This window comes from Castanea sativa, chromosome 8 (assembly GCF_040712315.1).
Source record: "Castanea sativa cultivar Marrone di Chiusa Pesio chromosome 8, ASM4071231v1".
NCBI lineage: Eukaryota > Viridiplantae > Streptophyta > Magnoliopsida > Fagales > Fagaceae > Castanea > Castanea sativa.
The window spans coordinates 37,247,454-37,259,953 of NC_134020.1; the positions used below are offsets into that span (position 1 = coordinate 37,247,454).

General features: G+C 33.8%; 1 protein-coding gene across 1 annotated transcript; it reads right to left on the reverse strand.

The window, feature by feature from the left end:
* Positions 1 to 950: 950 nt before the first annotated feature.
* Positions 951 to 5,769, reverse strand: LOC142607604 (receptor-like kinase TMK4). The gene is made up of 2 exons (XM_075779148.1): positions 3,226 to 5,769; positions 951 to 1,707 (listed from the first exon to the last, which is right to left on the reverse strand). Exons 1-2 carry the CDS (start codon positions 5,627 to 5,629, stop codon positions 1,202 to 1,204), a joined length of 2,910 nt encoding a protein of 969 aa, XP_075635263.1. The 5' UTR covers positions 5,630 to 5,769; the 3' UTR covers positions 951 to 1,201.
* Positions 5,770 to 12,500: the final 6,731 nt, after the last annotated feature.

Sequence of the window (12,500 nt, forward strand, 5' to 3'; positions counted from 1 at the left end):
TAGCTTACCTGATGAAGAACCAAACCTCCTCCCAACTTTAATAATAAAATTATGTGTTATATTTTTTATAATGCATTTGGGAGGTAGAATAGTAAAGAAAAAAAAAAGATATAGTTTTATTATTAAATCATTTATCGATTTCGCATCCTTTTTATTAACAGTTTATTTGTTTTTATAGAAGTTCTTTAAATATTTGAATAAAGTATATATAAGAAAACTTAAAGTATGAGGAAGCAAATTTTTTTTTTGGTTAATGACATTGCCTGGATTGCACGCCATCGGAGTTTCATTTTCTTCCATCCAAATCTAATAGTGTTTCTGTATTGTTAGCAAAGTATTTTATTTCTATTTTTGATGATTGTAATTAGTTGGAAGATTTGCCTGCTCAGTTGATGTAGGCTGTTATTTCTTTTTTGAGGAGAAGATAGAAAATAAATCTTTATTGAACAAAGAAGAGAGAATTAATTACAATATGATTATAAAACAAAGGGGAGGTTCCCCTGTCCATAACTGATCAAACTCAGTACAAAAAGCAAAATTTACTAGTTGCAGGGCTTCCTTTTCCTCATGACTGGGATAATTAGCCAATGGGCATCAATAAACATGGAACACATACTCTCTACACTTAGAAAATGGTTTTTAGGTGATGGATGAGCTCACTGTAACTGAGCTATGGTTCTTTCCGTTACTGCCTGGCATGTAGGCTGTTATTTCTTATGTACCCATGTAATTTTTTAGTAATAAACATATTTCTAATTCTTTTTTAAAGGGTTCCACATACATGTCCTGGGCCCCCCACTGTTGGTTAAGAGGGAAAAGAAATAGAACATTTAGGGGAAAATCAAGAAGTCATGATGAAAATCTGAAATTAATTGATGCTTGATAGGTTTTTAAATGACATCAAGTCTTAACAAAGCAAAATGAAATAGGTATAAAAGCAGACCACATAATTCAAGGAACAACAAACAAACAAAGTATAAATTACTGCTCTTTATCTACATCACTGTTCCAGTTCTCAGAGTTCAAGAATGAAATCCAGAAGCACTAAGGGAAGTATACCTTGGGCACATGAATTCTAACCATGAAATTATTGTGTGCAATCATGAAAGCACAATGTAGATATATTGGGATCAACTAAATAACCAACATATTTGAGAAGAATGCAACAAAACCCAATAATTAGAACTGACTGGGACTTTACTCATCGACCATCAGCAGAAGTGAAGGAATCTGCAAATCCAGCAGGCCTTGCTGGAATACTTCCCTTGCTACTATTAATACTAGTAAAACTGACTTTGCTTTCTGTTTCCTGCCAAACCTTTAACATCTGTGGAAGGGGTAGACTGTAATCAATTCCAGAGATATACTCTGATTCGTCGGTCATTGGCTTCCATTTTTCAACGAGTAGAGACAGCACATTCACTGCATGGCCCATATCAGGCCGATGAGATGGCTCCCTCGCAGTACAATGTCCAGCAAGTTCAGCAATGATAGAGATGCTCTCAAAGGTCTCTTCATCTACATCGATAGCTGTATCAATGGCAGCCATAAGACTCTCTTTGCTTGATTTGATTCGCCAAAACCACTCAGCCAAGTACCGGCTTTCCTCTGAACGACTCTCATCAAGTGCCATTAATCCAGTCAAAAGTTCCATCAACACCACTCCGAAGCTGAACACATCAGCTTTAGTTGTGATTTTCCCCATCACTGAAACCCATAGAAATGATATATAAGGAGACTCTTTAAGTGCATCAAACCATGTGATATAAAGACAAAATTTTGAAAAGGCTATCATCTCAAGAACACCCAAAGATCCTGACCTTTTGATGATCAAGAAATTGTTTACCTTGGAATTCAAATACAATTGAACAGTTTAATTTGGACATACACTAAGGATCAGAGTCATAAGTCTATAACTATATCATACTCATTGGAAGCAGTATTTAAATTCACTTTTTTAATTTCTTTACACCACATACTTGTATATAGTTGTGTTTCTAAAAATCTGCAGTTTAGTATTGATCTCTACTAGAACAATCTTTGTCAGAAAAGCAGAAACTTGAAATAGCTATGTTGCAGGTTGTCAATCACTTTGGGGCATTTTCAGAAATAAAGCATATTAAAAAGAAAAAAGTTTTGGGCTAACAAAACATAGAACTTATTAACAAGAACAGGAAAGAAAAGCTTGCATTTAGTGTAAAATAGAAGTAAATGTGCATGCTAAATAATGTGGGAAGTGTGTAAAAGTTGTTCTAATTTAGTCTAATTTAATTTTGGGTTCACTTGGATTTTCTGTTAGGTATTATTAGTTAATTAGGTAATTAGTATTTTATTTCCTACCATCAAGATTATTTTTGTAAGTCAATAATGGGGATTTCCCAAGTCAATTAGAACTGTTGTTTCCTAAGTCCACTAGGTTTATTAGTCTATAAGCATAGCATTGTACATTGTACTCATATGGAGACAGATTAGAGTATTATTGATTAATAAAATCTCTCTTGGAAATTTCCAATGATCTGGAGCTGAATCTAGCTAACCTTAGGGACGAACTCCTAGAGGTTTGTTCTCTCTTGTTTTATGTTGACTCCAAGGTGAGATCTATCCTTTTTGTCTGTTCTTCAATTTTATTGTTGTATTGTTTTGGTTTTGTCCCGCTTCAGGAAATTGGTGTGACATAAATTGAAACACTCTATAGGGGCCTATAAGATGCACATAGTTTTAATTTGCATGATATCTTGGACCATGTTCCTCCCTGAAATGCAACTTTTATGCTCACTCAAATGTACGAAAATTTGTTGGGTAGAAGAAAGCCTAAGTAGACAAGTAGTGATTTTCCAGCATCATCTTCAATATCTTTTTGGTAATAGTACCTGTTTTATTAAGTTGTGACCACAGCAACTCAATGAAATTCTAATTACAAATACTCAGAATTGTAAAAACTTTACACAACTGAGACCGTAAATTACCTCCTTTTGCATTTTGGAAATGGAATTAACAGGCACTACAAGGGATTAAGCATGCCATCTTAGAACTGACTAAAAACTATAAAAAAAAGAAGAAGAGATTATATACAAAATGCAACAATGTTATCAAGATTATATTCACAGTAGTAGTAAATCATGGCATATGTAGTTTTGTTTTACATCCTCAATATCTATGAACTAATATCTAACCAATGCCAAAATTGAGAAGTGACAGGGGGCCAAAAAGGGAAAAAAATCTTACCAGCATATTCAGGTGCGAGGTATCCAAATGTCCCAGCAAGCTTAGTAGCAACAGATTTCTCACCATCTGGAGCAAGTTTGACTAACCCAAAATCTGAAACTTTTGCCCGAAAGTCATCACCTAAAAGAATGTTTGAAGACTTGAGATCTCGGTGTATGAAGGTTTCACGAGCCAGATTATGAAGATACTCCATTCCTCTAGCAACATCCAATGCAATTGAGAGCCTCCTGGTCCAAGATAGTGGCTCCAAATTCAGGCTCTCCCAATGGAAAAGATGCCTGCTTAGAGCACCCTGAGGCATATACTCATACACAAGAATCCTTTCGTTGCCTTCGATAGAGTACCCCAACAGAGATACCAAATGGCGGTGCCGGACCTTAGACAGAACAGCAATTTCAGCCCCAAATTCATCCAGCGCTTTGCTGCCAATCACCCCACCCTCCATTCTCTTAACAGCTATTTTTGTACCATCTTCTAATTCACCCTTATAAACAGTTCCAAATCCACCCCGGCCAAGCTCATTTTGTGGTGCAAAATCTTTAGTCACCTTGCGGAGAACTTGAACAGATATGATCAGGTTCCCAGATTCAATCACATGAGAATTTTCAGTTCCGCTGCTGGTGTCACTTGTAGAACTAGTTCCTGTTAGAGTAGACAAACTTCCAGTGGTGTTATTCGATACTGCAATCTTAACCATATTTTCTGGATCAGATGGGTCTCTAGGATGAACCACAATGGAACTAGGAGCTTCTAAAGTGTGTTTCCCCTTCTTACAACAGCATACATATAAAATAATCACCAGAAGAACCACAACTGCAATAACAGCAGCTCCTACCAAAATAATTACTGTTTTCAATCCTTTGGAGCTTTTTGGTTGGGATTGCACTGAAACAGTACTAGAAGAATTAGAGCTTGAGCCCCTAAGTGGGGGAGGTGGTCTATAGGATGGTGATTGTTGTGCAGGGGCGGGATGGTGTGGTGTACTATTAGAGGGAGAATCTGGACTCATGGGTGGTGGATTCTTAGCAGGTAGTGGAGCCTCAGTCTGATTAGCAACAAACAGAGGATTTCCCTCAGTAATAACCTTCACACTTTGATGAAAATTTGGTAGTGGTGGCTCAAGATTGTTTCCGCTCAAATCCAACAATCTCAATGATTTCAATGCAGTAAAATTATCAGGGACAACACCATTTAAATTGTTTCCTGCAAGCCTAATTTCCATCAAAGAGTCTAATTTTGCAATTGAAGGACTTAGAGTACCATTAAGCCCATGTCTTGGCAAATTTAAAATAGAAACCTGGGAATTGGGTTTGCAACTCAATCCCAACCATGGCCCTCGACACGGGTCATCACCAGACCAGTCAGAAGTAAGACTCGAGGGATAATTCACATCACCAAGAAAATCCAAAAGTGCAATAACATCAGGGGAACATTTTATCCCAGGATCAGGTTGACAAAAAGAATTGTAAGCAAAAGAAACATTACCAGCTTTAAACTTTGGTATTGGACCCATTAGCCTGTTATTGTTCAAGTCCAAGTTGGCAAGCTCCAAACTTGCTAAACCCTCAGGAATCAGACCAACAAGTTGGTTTCCATTGAGGTTGAGATCTTTCAAGGATGTCAGGTTTCCTATGCCTTGTGGAATAGTCCCTGTGAACTGGTTTCCATGTAGCCAAAGCTGTGTCAGTGAAGTCATTGATGCAATTACATCAATTGGACCAGTCATCCCTCCACCATTTTGATCATTCAGCCACAAGATCTGCATCAATGACTGCCCAAAACTAGCTGGAATCACACCAGATAAGTTGTTATATGAAAGCTTCAAGTTTGAGAGAGAAGGTAATGTGCCTAGAAATTCTGGCAATGGTCCAGCTAAATAACTATTTACCAAAGAAAGATTTGTCAATTGAACTGATTTTGCTAACCCATCTGGAAGAGACCAACCAGTACTCGCATTAAAAGGATTGTAATCCAAAGCCAGAACACGAATACTGCTAAGTTCATCAAAGAAATCAGAGGGGATTGAATCAAATTCATTATAATCTAGGTAGGCAAATTCTAACTCTGATAACCCACTAAAGGTGGGCAATGACCCATTGAACTTGTTTCTTTGAAGGCCCAAATTGGAAAGCTTTGAGAGTTGGTTAAAGTTTTGAGGCAAAGGTCCTATGAGACCAAGACTCTGAACCTGAATCTGTGACACTTTATCCCCTGAACAGATCACATGAGGCCAAGATGGAGGGCCACATGGGTCTTCATCTCCATTGCCAGGCCACTTGAGAAGCTCTGGATTCTCCAACCCTTCTCTGAAATCGTTCAGAATTTTGAAGTCACTAGGGTCTGTGACACTATTAGCCACTGTGAAGAGGCACAGGGCAACACAAACGCAGAGCCCAACCTCCATGAAGAAAATGGCAAATGCCAATGTACTTAGAAAACCCACATGATTGCTAAAACTCACTTACTCATATCACCTAAGTACAACATGCAAACAAAGACCCAGATACAGTAAACAGTATGCTTGGGAAGTGAACTAAGAAACAGGCATGGAAAAGTAAAGGTTTTTATGAAAAAACGGTGAAGACCCAAACGGTAAAATGGAGGTTCTATGTAGGGACAAAAACTGTTAGATAGAGATCAGCTTCTACTTTTGTGGTTTTTATCCTTTTCTCGAGGGAACAAACCCAAAAGCAGTAGTCCATCTCCACCATCACTGTCTTTCTCTCTCTCTCTTTGCCATTCCTATCTTTTTCATCCTTTTTTTTTTTTGTTTTGTTTCTGCTCACTCTAATTTACATTTTATTATTTAATAAAAACATCTTATTAAAAATGACTGTGCCAGCATGGGCGAAGGCGACACACAACACATAGAAATAGGAGCCACATAGGAACTAATAAATCTTGGAAGCAAAAAATTTAGCACCAAAAAAAAAAAAACATAATTTTTGTCATAGCTATTTACGCAGTACAGAAAGAGAAAAATAATAAATTTATATAAAAATAATGACAGTTAATTACAGTCTATTAAAATAAAATAATTATAATAAAAATGGTAACTTTTTAGATAGAATTAGGATTAAATTAATATAGAGAGTGAGAGTGTCAAAAAAAAGATTTTGGTTTCACTAGCTTTGGGTTTGGTATATAATCAAGAAAAACTTTAGAAAATAATAGTGCACACTTGTAGGTATGGTAGGCTCAAAGCTAAAACTGTGGGTCCTGCAAAGATTATAGGTTATGATGTCGGCTTATTGAGAAGAGTGCTCCGGTAATTTCGGTTTGGAAGTTATTATTCCTCGTAGTCGTAGTTAGAAGCCGCATCTCTTGGGACTTAAAAAATTCTCTGCAGGAAAACAGAATTCCGGGGTTGCCAGATTCTCTTTGAAAAATAGATGAGAAAAATATATTCTCTTTGAAAACAAAATCTTTAGTTTTACTTGGACTCTTGGAGAAAGAGAATTGGTGTAAGAAAATGATCAACAAGAGAAAGAATTGCAGTGTTAGAAGAGAAAGTGGGCGATGATTTACATTAAAAAAAAAAAAGTAGAAGAGAAATGGCCAAGTGGGTTAAATATTTTGGAGAGAAAAAAAAGGTAATGCATGATATGTTATATTCATAGATCAAGTAGTGTCAATTGATAATTGATCCTTTGTGATTGGTAAAAATTTATCCATATATTTGTTAGGACTAATGTTACATTCACAACCTTTTTTTTCACAATATTTTTCATATTTGCTAAAATAATTAACGGTAAATGATGAATAATATTAATTTTTTATGTAAATTATTTTTTTCTCATTAGTCACAATCAACTACTTCAATAATTATTTTTTTTTTAAATTGTGTCAGTTGCGCTTGTGATTTTTTATTTGTAAAATGAAAGATCAGTCAAATTTTGTCTAAACATATGAGGTGCTAGGCGGGTTCATAAGTCATAACAAACAATAAATTATTGACATTTGAAATTAAGAAATAGAAAGAATATGCTTCATGTTGGAAATTTTAATGCAATAGACTTTTACTTTATCTCTTTGTTCATTTATTTTTGTGGTCAGTACAATAGGATTGAATCTATTAACTCCTTCTGGCTCCAAAGTCCAATTACAAGATATTTCAGACAATGCAGCCCCAATAGATGATAATTAGTTTGTGTCGGCTAGTTCTTTCACCACATGACTTGAATGAATTCTGGCCATTAATTTGTTACCCTATTAACTAGGTTAATTAAATATTAGAATAATTGTACTTTTCTTTTACTATTAGGCATGTTTAAGTTATTGTAAGATGCGGAAGAGAGAGAGAGAGGAGCTAGAGTTCAAGTTTTTAGGAGAATTTTATCTCTTAATTAAGTATTTATTAATATTTAATTTGTACTTTTAGGGGCCAAGAACTTTATAACTTAACGCTCTGTTTGTTTCAGCAATGATGTTTTCTAGAAAATGAGTTATTTTTAAAAAAACATTTTCTATAAAACTATCTCATTTTCTAATGTTTGGTAGCAACTTTAAATGAGTTAAAAAACAACTTCATAACTTCTCTTATTTAGCTTTCTATGAGATAGATTTGTTTTCCAAAAAAAATTTAATGAAAAACAATCTCCAAAAATAAGCCATACTTTTTATTTTGACCAAAGATAGTTTTCCTTTGACTAATCTTTTTTTATGCGACCAAACACTGGAAAATAAGGAAAACTATCTTTACACAAGATTTTCCATTGAAACAAACGGAGCGTAAGTTAGCATTTCTTCATGCACAAAATGCTTGATTTGATATATATATATATATATATATATATATTTGTTATTTTAAATGTGGAGGTTTAATTTGAAACTATCCTTTAACTATAAGTTTAAAATATAATTACTCTTTGTGTGTGTGTGTTTTCCAACGGTTGTCTTTAAAGAAAGCAAGGATGTATGGTACATTTTATCTTGTTTGAATAATTGTTTGAATAATTCTCATATCAAGAGCCTTCCAATAACACTTCCTAGTGATTTCAATGGAAACATTCAATATTCGAATCCATATTTCCCCAACTATCATGTTAATTATTCTTACAAATTATGCAACATATGCAAACTAGTAATAAGTTTCTATAATTATGTGCTCATTTAATGACCTACAAGCATGCTCGCTCAAATGATCCTGCATTAGATGTTGGTGGGAGGAAAAATCTAGCAAAAGCAGAATATATTTTTGAAGGAATATATATATATACACACACACACTAATGAAGCTATGGGATTTGAACTTTATGCTCGAATACAATGAGAGCCATGGCGGGGCCACAATACAATTTGTGGTGGACTTAGTAATCACACATGTTTCATATCTTTGATTTCATTTCACACAAAACAAAGTTAAGACTAAACTCTTTCCTCAGGCGTTTCCTTGAGCGAAATGTAGCTTTCCTTGAAAACATTTCATGTGTCCAGCTATTGCTTTCTAATAAAAATAGGGAAATGTTAACAAGCATTGTATAGTGCCCATTAATGATGAGTTATTGTAAGGTACGGTTAATAAAAAAATTGGCATGAATTGATGAGAGACTAAAAATATGACTGAAGTGATAAGTGAGACTTAAAAAGTTAGCTCAATTGATTCCACATCCCATAAAGCTAGTAAAAAAATATAATATAAAGTAAAATATTTGACATAAAGCAATTTCTTAACAAACACTTTATGATGTCTGTTAACACGATTCATAAAAATATAATCCTATCTCTTCATTAAAAAAAAAAAATCCCTACTTCCTAGTAGTTATTCTCTGATTGCTGCACAAAAAAGGGACCCCTTTAAAAATTATAAGTACTAAGTTATTAATTAGGGTTACCATGGGGGTAAGAATCTAGCTCTTTGAGGTTTTATCTTCTATACATCTTGGACATTGACGAATTTGTGTAAGAACTAGAGTCATGCTCTTGAAATTTCTTCCTCAAACTCCCTTGGCCAGCCCTTGATTTTAAAATTTTTTTTTTATTGCTTGTTTGCATAATTTGTGAGATTTGAGCTTACACATAATTAACTTGCACTGATTGATTACAATCATATGTATCCCTAAAATCCTTTCACATTAGTTTTAATTTTCTAGATAAATTTTTTTAACCACTTTGGAAGAATCTTTTACAACTTATTACATGACGATTTATAAGCCTATTTACAAGAATTATTTAAACAAGTCACACAACTCATTACAAATTTCATGTGATTAAAAGTTCATGTAGATGGTCTTTTCAACATCTATGTAGTACGTTGGAGGAATTTTCCTCCAAATCGATTTGGGTAAACTTTTTCTTTGTGGACAAAAACGGTCAGTATTGGGCCATATGCTTACGCCCAATAAACGTCCATGTGAACAATTCGCTATCAAAGAAAACCCTAATTGTAGAGTTTATTGTCGGGAGCTAAGTATACTTTTTTAAACAGATAAAAGTAGCTCGTAAAAGGAGGTGGCTTCCCTCAGCCACCCATTGAGAATAAACCCTAATGTCCATTCTCTTTCTTTTGGTGCTCTTTATATGTTCTATAGTCTAGGGTCGTATTGGTAAATTTCAATATTTCAGCGGACTATTGTAAGTCCTAGTATGTGGGAACTGCATGGTACCTACATACCAATAAGTCTTGAGAGTTCGTAGGGGGATCTAGTTCGTTACTTGAAATAATAAAAAGATGTCTTGATTCAACATTCTTTGGTTTTACTCGCGTGAATTTAAAAGTCTTTGTCAAAACCTAGAGATAAGTGTTCATATCTTTATAAATACTACTATAGAGTATAGACATGTATTTATATTTTGAGTGATATTGAAGATATTACAAATTTTATTACATAAAGCTTACAAATCAAATGTGTCACTAATCACTATAAAAAGAATTCAAACACTCATTTAGTAAGTAGTTAAAGTTCACTAATTACATTCATTATTACCACATAAATTTGTACGATTTGTGCAGTAACATTTTAATAACTTTAGCATTTTCCTTATTTATTTTCTCTTATAAGCCATATCTATCCGAGCAAAAGAAATGGCCGGGAAAGGTAGGTCTCTCTCACACTTGATGCCTAATTACTTTTTGCTTCCCTTTATACGAGAGAGAGGGCATAAAAAGCACTTAGGAGAGCGGGTATTGGTTAACTCTAATGGTTAATTTTATTAATTAAGTAGTTACTCTAATGGTTAACTCTTATCAGGTTAGGCATTTAACAAATCTAGCAGATTAATCTAAGTTGCTTTGAAGCTTCTAAATTTTTTTCTTTTTAATGACTTTTTGGCATAAAACCCTAAATATTTGATCACTAAAATGATTCTAATAGGATATTGGTGGGAGATGTGTAGGAGGCTTTTGTAACAAGTAACAACACATCGACCAAAGTTAGACAGGGTGAGCCCATGTATTAAACAAATCATTATTGCTAATGTCTAATGGTAGAGCCGTAGATGAACTTAGGAATTGTGACCTATTGAGGATATCAAAGCTTTAGAATCCAAATTTAGTCAAACTAGCTTTCTCTCATCCACTAGGTTTTTAAAAATATAATATTGTTAGAGACATTATGATGTATGTACAAGCATGCCCTTGAAAGAAAACAATATGAACCAATTAATTAATTTAATCTTTTTCATAAAGCTATATAGAGACTCGACTCCAAGCGTTCCAAAGGTGAAAAATTTCGGTGATATTGTGCAAATCGATCAGGAAAATTCAAATATAAAGTGAGCAAAAGTGGTTCATGATGTTAAAACCAAAAAATCATATACTTTGAAGTATTAAACATCATGAAGCATTAAAAAAGACAGTCACATTATGTAGCCATTCGCACATATATTCTACCGTAATGATACACAATGAGACTCCATTAACAACTGAAAAGTGAATATCATGAGAAACTTACATGTGAAATATCATACTTTATTTAAAGATCCACGAAGCGAGTTGATCGAGTTGAATAACTTGAATTCACCACTAAAAACAAATTAGTACTACATGTAGCTCTCCACATTTCACTCATTTAAAGAAAATCTATGTTGAATAAATAATGAAAAAAGATATCATTTCCGATTCTTTTTCTTTTCCTATATATATATATATTCTTGACAACCAAACAAAGCATCACTTTTTAGCAAAGAAATCTTCAGGTACACATAGCAAAAGAAAGTATAAAAAAAGACCATTTTGTCTTTGACAGTGCTCATGGTTCTCAGTTCTTACATCATTAGGAAGGAACTGAAATGCTAAGTGAATGACATAACTAAGGTTTCTCACTTTCTCAACTAAATTATGGAAGAGAAACTAAGAAGCTTAAATACTTCGTTTATCGTTTAATGTGCTGTATCTGTTTTGTATTGGCCGTTTTATATTATAATTTTTCAATAATTGTTCATATCACTGTATCGTATTCATATTCATACCCGTATTTGTATTTATGTTTGTGCTTACTAGGAGAGAAATGATTACATAAGTAAACGCCCACATCCACATGCCAACCTAGTTTTTATTTTTATTATTTTATAAATCCTGTTATGCACTTCCTCACACAGGAGAGGAAGCCCAACAAAATCTCAATTTGACAATGCGTTTAAACCTTATTTGAGAAGAAGTTTAAACAGTAGCAAGAAAAGAAAAGAAATACAAATCTGAAAAATGTCAAGTTTGACAATCCGACAAAAATGAACCAATGAGGACATTGAATTGTTATGAAAGCATTAAATGTCATTCATTTCCGCTATCCTCTTCAATGGTTCTCGTATTGCCAATCCTCAACAGAAACATGTGCCTCAAAATGTCACGCTGTCTATTTGGTAACCACACAAAACCTAAGAGACATATCAAGAAGTCCCACCATGTTCTCTCGTCTTCATGTCGATTGTAATGCCTTGGATTCCCTATACAAACTTTAACATTCATATTAATTTATGCAAAATACTCATATACTCATATACTCATATATTCAGTTAACAATTTTTCAAAATACTCATATATGATTATCTATTCTATATTTTATTTTATTAAAATACCATTTTTTCAATCGTTTCACTTTCTTTACCTGCAACAATCACCTCCTATTCTATTTCTTCACACTCAAGAAGTAAAAAGAAATAATAAAAATATCGTTTTGCATAAGCTACTGTGACTTGTAATATTTGTATATGCACGGTAGTAAAATCTCATTTTGCATAATTGTTTCATAATCTGATACGGGTGATTTTGGGTTTCATTGATTACATTTTGAGTTTATGCTATATATGAGCTGGAATGAATACTCTTGAATCAAGGG